Consider the following 9,725-nt stretch of genomic DNA (forward strand, 5'->3'; position numbering starts at 1 on the left):
ATTCTTTTGTCATTAGTCATTGCATTACACATGTTTGAACAAGAAACAGTTACTTTGAAGAATCAAGCTGTTTTGGTTTCATGTTGTAAATGTATCACCATATTTCCAGAAGTCGCAATGTTGTGGCATTTATTCTTTAAGTTTGGAGTATGCTTACCTATGTGGCAGGATTGAATAGTGAATGCAAGCGTATTTTGCACAAGTTATGAATTGAACATTAGCATTGAAAAGAAAATCAGTGTGCTATCAAAATTAAAGTAGATGAGCAGGCGTATAGCCTTGGGTGAGAGAAAAGACTACTCACAATTCTTGCTTTGCTTGTACCAGTTGGTTATGTAGTGGCAATGGCAAAGACCTGGGGGGATGTAACCCAGTCATCTTCACAATTGTGTAGATGACCGAGACAGGGAAGTCTAAATTGGGTGAAAGAAAAGGGGAAATGTAACTAAAGGGAAAATGTAATGGGCAATAAGTGCTGGCTCTGCCAGTGATTCCCTCTCCTGTGAATGAATTTAAAAAAATCAAAAGGATGTCTAATACAAATGTTAAATATTCGTAAATGTTGCAAAATATCTTTAAACTATGACTTTTTCTACAGGAATACAGTTTAGCACACGTTGAAATGCCAAAGACTCTGGAAGCTGCAGAAGGTGCAATGAAGAAACATGAAGAGTTTGTAACAACCATGGATGCTAACAGGGACAAAATCATTGGGACAATTAATGGAGGAGAAAAGTTGATTAATGAGGACAATAATTTTAAAGTCAAAGTGGTTGACAAGGTCAAATCTATCAAGGAAAGGTAAGAAGAGAATGTTTAGAGTACAAAGCTCATCAGACATATGATTAAAAGCTGTTGATGGCTTTTTAGATTCAGATTCTTAAATTGATTTTTTTATGTTGATCCAGGTACCAAGGGAATATGAAACAGGCAAAAGAGGTGGCGGCGCATCTGAAAGACAACCGTGATCTTCAACATTTTCTTCAGAATTGCCAAGAGGTTTGTGATTGTAATTGGCTTACTGTGGTAAAATTTCATTCTGCGCTCTTGCACGCAATAATTCAAGCTGCTTCCCAGTGGCAACTGTTTTAGATTTCTGTTGTGTGTTAAAATTACTGTTTTGGCTGGCACCTGGAGATCTCTGCATTTGGGAACAGATATGACTGGGCCTTTAACAATCAATTGTTAGGCAGTTATGTTTTTTTTAAAATGGTGGACAGGTTTCTGATTTTGGCACTACCTCACTATGACATATTTTACGTAAAAGTGGGAGAGTGGCCCCATCTGTGATTTGCACCCGCAACTTCATGGAGGTAAATGATCAACGGTTAAATTTCCGATGAGCCAAAGCCCTCTGAAACTCTAATGGAAAATGCTGAAAATATTCAGCAGGGTGAGCGGTATCTGTAGGGAGAAAAGCTGATTTGATTTAATATGATTTAGTAGTGGCACATATACTGACATACAGTGAAAAGTGTTGTCTTACATGCTTTACAGGCAGTTCGTACTATAAAAGTGCATCAGGGTAACAGAACAGAGTGCAGGATATAGTGTTACAGCTGCCGAGAGGGTGCAGAGAGAGATCGACATTAACATTTAAGAGGTCCATTCAGAAGTCTGATAACAGCAGGGAAAAGGCTGTTCTTGAACCTGGTCGTACATGTATTTAAACTTCTGCATCTTCTGCCCGATGGACGAAGATGGAGGACAGTATAACCAGAGTGGGAGAGGTCTTTGATTATATTGATTGCTTTCCCAATGCAACGGGAAGTGTAGATGATGTCAATGCCTTGGACGCTGGTTTGCGTGATGGACTGGGCTGTGTTCACAACTTTCTGTAGTTTCTTGTGGTCTTGGGAAGAGCAGTTGCCATACCATACTGTGATGCATCGAGGTAGAATGTTTTCTATAGTGCATCTATTAAAAAAATGCTTCAGTTGGTATATCTCCCATTAGAACTGGAACCTTGCATCAAAGCTTGCTAAAATTTCTCCCAGCCCCTTGCATAATATAATGCAGTTCGACAGGACGTCAATCTACGTTTCTGAAGAAGCGTCCCGACCCGAAACGTTAATTTTCCTACGGCTCTGATGCTGCCTGGCCTGCTGTGTTCCTCCAGCTCCACACTGTGTTACCTCTGACTCCAGCATCTGCAGTTCTTGCTAACTCTGTCAATCAACAATATTTTTTACTTCTTAACATGCTTCCTGACTGGAAATATCATAGATGTTTCCATCATCAGTTATCACTTAAGTGGTGTGTCATTTAGCAGGTATTTAATTTGTTTTGCATGAGAGGATCAAGATACTATTTAGATATTTTTGCTGGAGTTCACACTTAGTATGTGATATAATTCTGAGGGAGAGGAAAACATTCCATTATACTTTGTCTTCTCTGAGGCTAGAGTGTTTTTGCCACTGATTCTTGAGATCACAGAATATGTTAAGCAGCCTACCCATTTACCATATCTGGTAGTGTGTTTATCAATGTGTATCACACCACAGCATATTTACTGAAAATGTTTCACCAATTATCATTAGCTAGATTGAGTTCAGAATCCTGCCTTTTTATGGACTGGAGTGTTCCTTCATCTGGAAATGTTTCACTGCCTGTTTTCTGTTTCCAGCTTATTTTCTGGATCAATGAGAAGATGCTAACTGCTCAGGACACCTCTTACGATGAGGCTCGCAACTTACACACAAAGTGGCAGAAGCACCAAGCATTTATGGCTGAGCTGGCATCAAACAAAGAGTGGCTGGACAAAGTTGAAAAGGTGACTCACAGCTAAGGAATTATTATTCCGGGCTTTTGATAATTCTGTCTAACTAATTTCACTTTGCAGCATTTTCACATTTTTCAACTGTAGTTGCTTATTCTGTCAGGAGGTGTGACGTCTTTCAATTTTTAAAGTCGCTTTTGAAAAAAAGCATTTTCCAGAATGCAAACCCGATTTTTGAAGGAGAGCAATGTATGGAGAAAATTAAAGCCATAACTCTTCGATCCAAATTATGTGAACTATAATCTGGAGGTTTTTGTTTTCAGTGCAATCTGAGTACAAATCCAATTCCAAATTTTGCTATGTCTGAAAGCAATTTTTTGTTCAAAATTCTACTCAAACTACACATTACTGAATGTAAACTATAACAGTGGAGGTGCAAAGAGACATGGGAATGATGGTGCATAGCGTGTTGGCATATCATGTGCAGGTATGGAAAGTAATGCTTACTTCTATATGGAGAGGACTGGCACACATGGGAGTAGAAATCAAGCTTCTTAGTTACACAAGCCTTGGTTAAACCATGCCTAGATCGAGTGTGTGTGCTTGTCCCTTAGAATGAGCATGTCATTTACTCATGGCAAGAATTTGCGTGTTGCATTCCCTTAATGTGGGAAGGTTGTTGTATTGCAAACACCGCATGGTTCTGGCTGACCAAGAAGCTCTCCTACCCTTGCTGCCTATAATAGACGTATTGTAAAGATTTACAGATTGATAGCCTGTTTGGTCACATTATGACACCTTTCAAGGCCATCCAAGTCCTGAAATGGAATTTGAACTCGGAGCTTGTGGCACAGAGGTAGGGACCCCACCACACGTGATATACTGCAAGTAGTTTTGCGCACCAGGCCTTTGGAAGGATATGTTGGCCTTGGTGGAAGTGGTGCATAGATTCTCCATGGACTCTTCTTGGAGTCTAAGGGTTAATTTTTAAGGTGAGATTACACAAACTCGGATTGTATTCACTGGAGTTAAAGGATGATAAGATCTAAGTTGTCAAGATATGAATGGGAAAACATGAGTAGATAGAGTTAAATCATTTCTGCTGATCGAGATATACAGTCTAAATACGAGAGCCAGAACTTTCAGAGGAAATGTATCGGAAACCTTTCGACACAAACAGAGTGAAAAAAGTCTGGAATTCTCTTCTACATGATACTGGGTGAAGGTTACCATTTTAAATTTTAGATTCATAGATAACTGGTATTCGAAGATATGAAGGGGCATGAAGCAAAAGCAGATAAATGCAATGGTTTTGAGATTAACCATGATTTCAGTAGCTCAGTTGCCTACTCTTGTTCCCACATCCAGAACAATCAGGTACTGTTTCAGATATTTGTTTATCTTGCATTTTAAGAAACGCATTGAAAGATTTACTGGTAAATTTTATTTGTTCTCTTATCACGAAAAGGTAGGTATTTTTACTGAGCTTGTTTGGTCAATCATCTATGAGTATTCTACTGTTAAGTTAATAAAAATGGCAGTAAAAGTGACACAGAACAATTTATGTCTTACATTGACAGTAATCAGTTTCTCGATAAACTAGGAGGAAACATTTAGAAGATATTTAGGAGATTGTGTACTCCTCTTGCGACATAAAAACATATAATTGTAAGGGCTTCTTCTAGGCTCACAGATGGCACAATAAAAGGGAAATTGATTTGACCTGTGAGTGGGTCCAGTTTCCAACACAATGTGGGGAATATTATCCAGCCAACACAACGTGTGCCACGATGGTTCGCCTACTTAATCACATGAGGGCCCGTTTAACACCACAACCTTGGCCCATGCCTCCGATAACCGTCCCCCTTAGCTCCCACAACTCCTACCCTTTCATCTTCACTTCACTCTCACTAACCATTGACCTGAGGTACTGCATTGATGCTGGCCACAACACTGACATCTATTGGATAATGTGAAGAATCTCACCCGGCCCATCAGTCTACCAACAATCATCAGGAAGTGATAAAAGGTGTCAGTGCCAGTTCTGTCAAGTGTCAGCTGCTCGACAGTAACTTGCTCATTGACACTCAACTTGGGATCTGCTAAACCCTCTCAGCTCATGACCTGGTCTTGATCATGAATGAAAGAGTTAATCTCAAGAAGGGAACTGAAGGTAACTGCCCTTGGGTTCTGAGTATAGCTGCAAGGAGCCCTCGCTTAACTGGAGTCAGTGTGAACTGGGGAAACTCTTGCCAGTTACAGTCATACTCGACACAGAGGAAGATGATTATGGCTGTTTGAGGTCAACCACCTCAGCCACAGAATATCCTTGCAGGAGCTCTTCAGTGTAGTTTCCTCGGCACAATGATCTTCAACTGCTTCATCAATGACCTTCCTTCCATCATAAGGTCAGAAGTGGCGATGTTTGTTGATGCTTGTATAATGTTCAGCACCATTCACTATTGCTCAGATCCTGAAGCCGTGCACGTCCAAATGCAACAAACCTGGTCAAAATCCAGGCAAATAACATTTGTTCTAGGCAATGACCATCTCCAAATAGAGAGAATCTAACCGTCACCCATTGCATTCAATGGCATTGGGATCACTGAATGGCCGACTGAATGCAGCGGTTCAAGAAGAGAGCTCACCACACCAAGAGAAATGAAGGGTCTAGGCCCGAAACGTCAGCCTTTTTGCTCCTCTGATGCTCCTTGGCCTGCTGTGTTCATCCAGATCTGCACCTTGTTGTCTATGTTTAATAAGTGCTGGCCGAGCTGTGATGGCTGAATGAACAAAAAGATCACCAGTTTTGGAGGTGCTGATAACCATGAGGAGCTGCCCACCTCTGACTGGCAGCTTCCAGCAAGTGGCATGGACACTCCTGAGTCCTGAAATTCAGAGAGGACCCACTAGTGGCCACTTAAGTGCTTGAAGGGTGTTTAATTTCATTGACCTTTCCCTTTGAGGCTAGATGGGGATTCTCACTGTTGCTCTAGCCAGTGGCAAGACAACAATCAGGTCCAAGAAATCCTGCCTGAACAGTGCAAAACATTATGGAAGCACGATGAGTGCTGGATAAAATTTGAGTTGGTTGGCTAACACTGCAACCTAGTGGCATCTCCAATCCTCCATCTTAATGCATTTTTAAACTCACAACATACATTTTGTTTTAACACAAAATATTTAAGGTGTGTAAAGTAAATTTTATTCGTGATTTTAGTCATGACTGCAACAGAAAATAGTGAGATCTGTATGAGATCCAGGTGAAGAATTTGAACTGCAGCTTAAAGAGACAAGGTAGTATGACTGAGAGTTAACTCAATGGTTCAAACTTGATTTGCTGTGTCAAGTTGTTACACAAGTGATCTAATTTCATAACCAGCTTAGTATTGGTGTTAATACAGTTATAAACATGATGTATGCTTTTGCAGTGGAGGAGCAGAATACAATGGAAAGGGTTACTAACTGAATCTCAAGTCAATGTTCATATATTGATTCTCTATGCCATATGGCCATAATATTGGGTAAGGATTCCTCTGTGAAACTGAGCAATTTTTAATTCAAGAGGGTTTGCTGTTCATAGAATCATAGAATCCGTACAGTGTGGAAACAGACCCTTCGGCCCAACAAGTCCACACTGATCCACAGAGCATCCCTCCAAGACCCATCCCCTTATAACCCACCTAATCTACACATCCCTGAACACCTTACGGTCAATTTAGCATGGCCAATCCACCTACCCTGCACATCTTTGAACTGTGGGAGGAAACCAGAGCACCCGGAGGAAACCCGCGCAGACACGGGGAGAATGTGCAAACTCCACACAGCCAGTCACCCGAGAGTGGAATCGAACCCGAGTCCCCGGTGCAGTGAGGCAGCAGTGCTAACCACTGAGCCACTGTGCTGCCCAAAAAGGACGAATATGCATTGGCCGGTAAACGAGCCCGGGCCTCCCGCGTGGCAGGTGAGAATTCTACCACTGAACCACCAATGCAAGTAGCAATATATGTTGTGTTACAATATACGCATTCCTCACAACTCCCTGCTGCCAGTATGAGATGCACAGCTCAGCCATCACGGTCTTATGGTGAGTCTGCCACAGGTTTACATTAACATGAAGTAGACAGTCAGAGAGGTGCATGGAGAATGTTTGACAGTTTTGGACCCATGCAACTGTAGTGCAACTAATAATAATTGAATGATTTAAATCAGGAATGGTCAAGTCACCAGAATTTGCGAGACACAGATATCTTCGCTGCAGGAAATGGGAAGGGAGGAGATCATGTAGGGGTTTGAAAGCAGGATTGTAAATTTTTAAAATCAAGGCCTTGTTTGAACCAATGTAGGTCAATGAGCAACAAAGTGATAGGTCATTAAGGTGTGATGGATGTTAAAACACAGCAGCAGAGATTTAGATGATCTCAGAATTACAGAGAATTGAATGTGGGAGACCAGACAGTCACATTTCGAGATATTGAAGGCATGAATGAAAGTTTCAGCAGCACATGATCTGAGAGAGGGTGAAGTTAGAAACATAGAAATTAGGAGGGGGAGTAGGCTATTTGGCCCTCCAAGCTTGCTCCGCCATTTAATAATCACGATTGATTAACCAACTCAGTACCTTGTTCCTGCTTTTCCCCACACTCTTTGTTCCCTTTAACCCTCAGAACTACATCTAACTCCTACTTGAAAGCATTCAGTGTTTTGGCCTGAACAACTTTCTGTGGCAGAGAATTCCGCAGGCTCCCCACCCTCTGCATGAAGAAATTTCTCCTCCTCTCCATCCTAAATGGCCTACCCCATGTCCTTAGATTGTGACCCCATGGATCATCAGGAACATCCTTCCTATCTTTACCCTGTCTAGTCCTGTTAGAACTTTATAAGTTTCTGTGAGATCCTCGCTCGTTCTTCCATGGAGTTAGGGCGATGGAAACACTAGCATTAGGTCTGAATATGAGATCAGAAACACAATTTGGGTAAAATGTGTCATCAGGGTTGGCACCAACCTCAACCTTAAACTGTTCACTGGGGGAGGGGTGACTAATCCTGTGTTTCCAGATGATGTTGCCAAGAGGCATCACAGAGATTAGAATAGATTCTCAGGGACACCAGAGGTAATAACAACACAGGGACAGAAGCCATGGCTAACAATTAGCTTAAAGTATGTTGCAAATATATGTCATTGGTAAGAATGAGATACTTTCATTTCAATCATCTGGAAGTGATCAAAGTGAGCGTGTAATTTGTTGTTTGCGAGAATCGTTTTGACTGTTGGTTTTGAAGCTTGAAGATGATCGTTCAGTTTTCTAATAACAAGTGATTGCTGCTGATGTCATACCGTTGGTCATTTTATCTCATGATCTTTCCCTCGCATCAGGAAGGGAAGCAGCTGATGGAGGAGAAGCCAGAGTTTAAGCCGCAAATCTCGGACAAACTGCAAGAATTGACTGATTTGTGGAATGTTCTGGATGTCACCACGGAGAGTAAGGCAAAGCGCCTATTTGATGCAAACCGCTCGGAACTGTTTGCACAGACTGGTGATGACTTAAACAAGTGGTTGACTGAGGTAGAGTTACAGCTGCACTCTGACGACTTTGGAAAGGACCTGACCAGTGTCAATATCCTGCTGAAAAAACTACAGGTAATGATATTTCTTCCTCCACAGGCGCTTCCAGCATTTCTAATTTTCATTTGAATTATTGAGGATGCTCAACTGGATAGTTTGTAAATAGAGTCAGAGTCATTGAAACAGACAGCATGGAAACTGACCATATGGTCCAACCAGTCCATGATGACCATAATCCCAAACTAAACGAGTCCCGTCCTGCCTATGCTTGGCCCGTATCGCTCCAAACATTTCCTATTCATGTACTGATTCAAATGTCTGTTGATGAAATTGACAACGAAGGCAGGTCATCAGTAGAATGCATGTAAAAATCTGGAACAACAATTGGTATTAGGCACAGTAAAATATTTTGTGTCATACTGATGTATAGAGTTGGCATTAACTCTGACCAATATTTAGGAGTTTTCTTCAAATCTAAACATATTCTACAAATTGCAAAACCGGAATGACCAACAATGGATCAGAAATACATGTTACATTTAGCCGTTTGGTAAAAGTGGCAAGATATTTTATCTTTCTAAGCATTGTTATGGCCATCATTCTAATCCCACTGCTCCATGGAACACAGCATAAAATAAAAATACTTCTTCCCAGTTACCAAGATGACCAATTGTATAACCTATCTATGATAACAAGGTGTAGAGCTGGATGAACACAGCAGGCCAAGCAGCATCAGAGGAGCAGGAAGGCTGACGTTTCGGGCCTAGACCCTTCATCAGAAATGGGGGAGGGGAAGGGGGTTCTGAAATAAATAGGGAGAGAGGGGGAGGCGGATAGAAGATGGATAGAGGAGAAGATAGGTGGAGAGGAGACAGACAGGTCAAAGAGGCGGGGATGGAGCCAGTAAAGGTGGGTGTAGGTGGGGAGGTAGGGAGGAGATAGGTCAGTCCAGGGAGCACGGACAGGTCAAGGGGGCGGGATGAGGTTAGTCGGTAGGAGATGGGGGTGCGGCTTGAGGTGGGAGGAGGGGATAGGTGGGAGGAAGGACAGGTTAGGGAGGCGGGGACAAGCTGGGCTGGTTTTGGGATGCGGTAGGGGGAGGGGAGATTTTGAAGCTTGTGAAGTCCACATTGAAACCATTGGGCTGCAGGGTTCCCAAGCGGATTATGAGTTGCTGTTCCTGCAACCTTCGGGTGCCATCGTTGTGGCACTACAGGAGGTCCAGGATGGACATGTCGTCTGCGAAATGGGAGGGGGAGTTGAAATGGTTCGCGACTGGGAGGTGTAGTTGTTTAGTGCGAACCGAGCGTAGGTGTTCTGCAAAGCGGTCCCCAAGCCTCCGCTTGGTTTCCCCGATGTAGAGGAGGCCACAACGGAAACAGCGGATGCATTATACCACGTTAGCAGATGTGCAGGTGAACATCTGCTTGATGTGGAAAG

The 9,725-nt window shown here is 42.3% G+C and overlaps 1 protein-coding gene across 1 annotated transcript in view; it reads left to right on the plus strand.

The window, feature by feature from the left end:
• The window catches only part of LOC109925377 (spectrin beta chain, non-erythrocytic 1), a 138,532-nt gene that overhangs the window by 100,013 nt on the left and 28,794 nt on the right, over positions 1 to 9,725 (plus strand). The window contains exons 17-20 of the mRNA XM_048600444.1: positions 599 to 801; positions 909 to 999; positions 2,627 to 2,773; positions 8,097 to 8,360. Of these exons, the coding sequence (XP_048456401.1) occupies positions 599 to 801; positions 909 to 999; positions 2,627 to 2,773; positions 8,097 to 8,360 (705 nt within the window). The remainder of the gene's footprint in view (positions 1 to 598; positions 802 to 908; positions 1,000 to 2,626; positions 2,774 to 8,096; positions 8,361 to 9,725) is intronic.

This window comes from Rhincodon typus, chromosome 8 (assembly GCF_021869965.1).
Source record: "Rhincodon typus isolate 14 chromosome 8, sRhiTyp1.1, whole genome shotgun sequence".
Lineage (NCBI taxonomy): Eukaryota > Metazoa > Chordata > Chondrichthyes > Orectolobiformes > Rhincodontidae > Rhincodon > Rhincodon typus.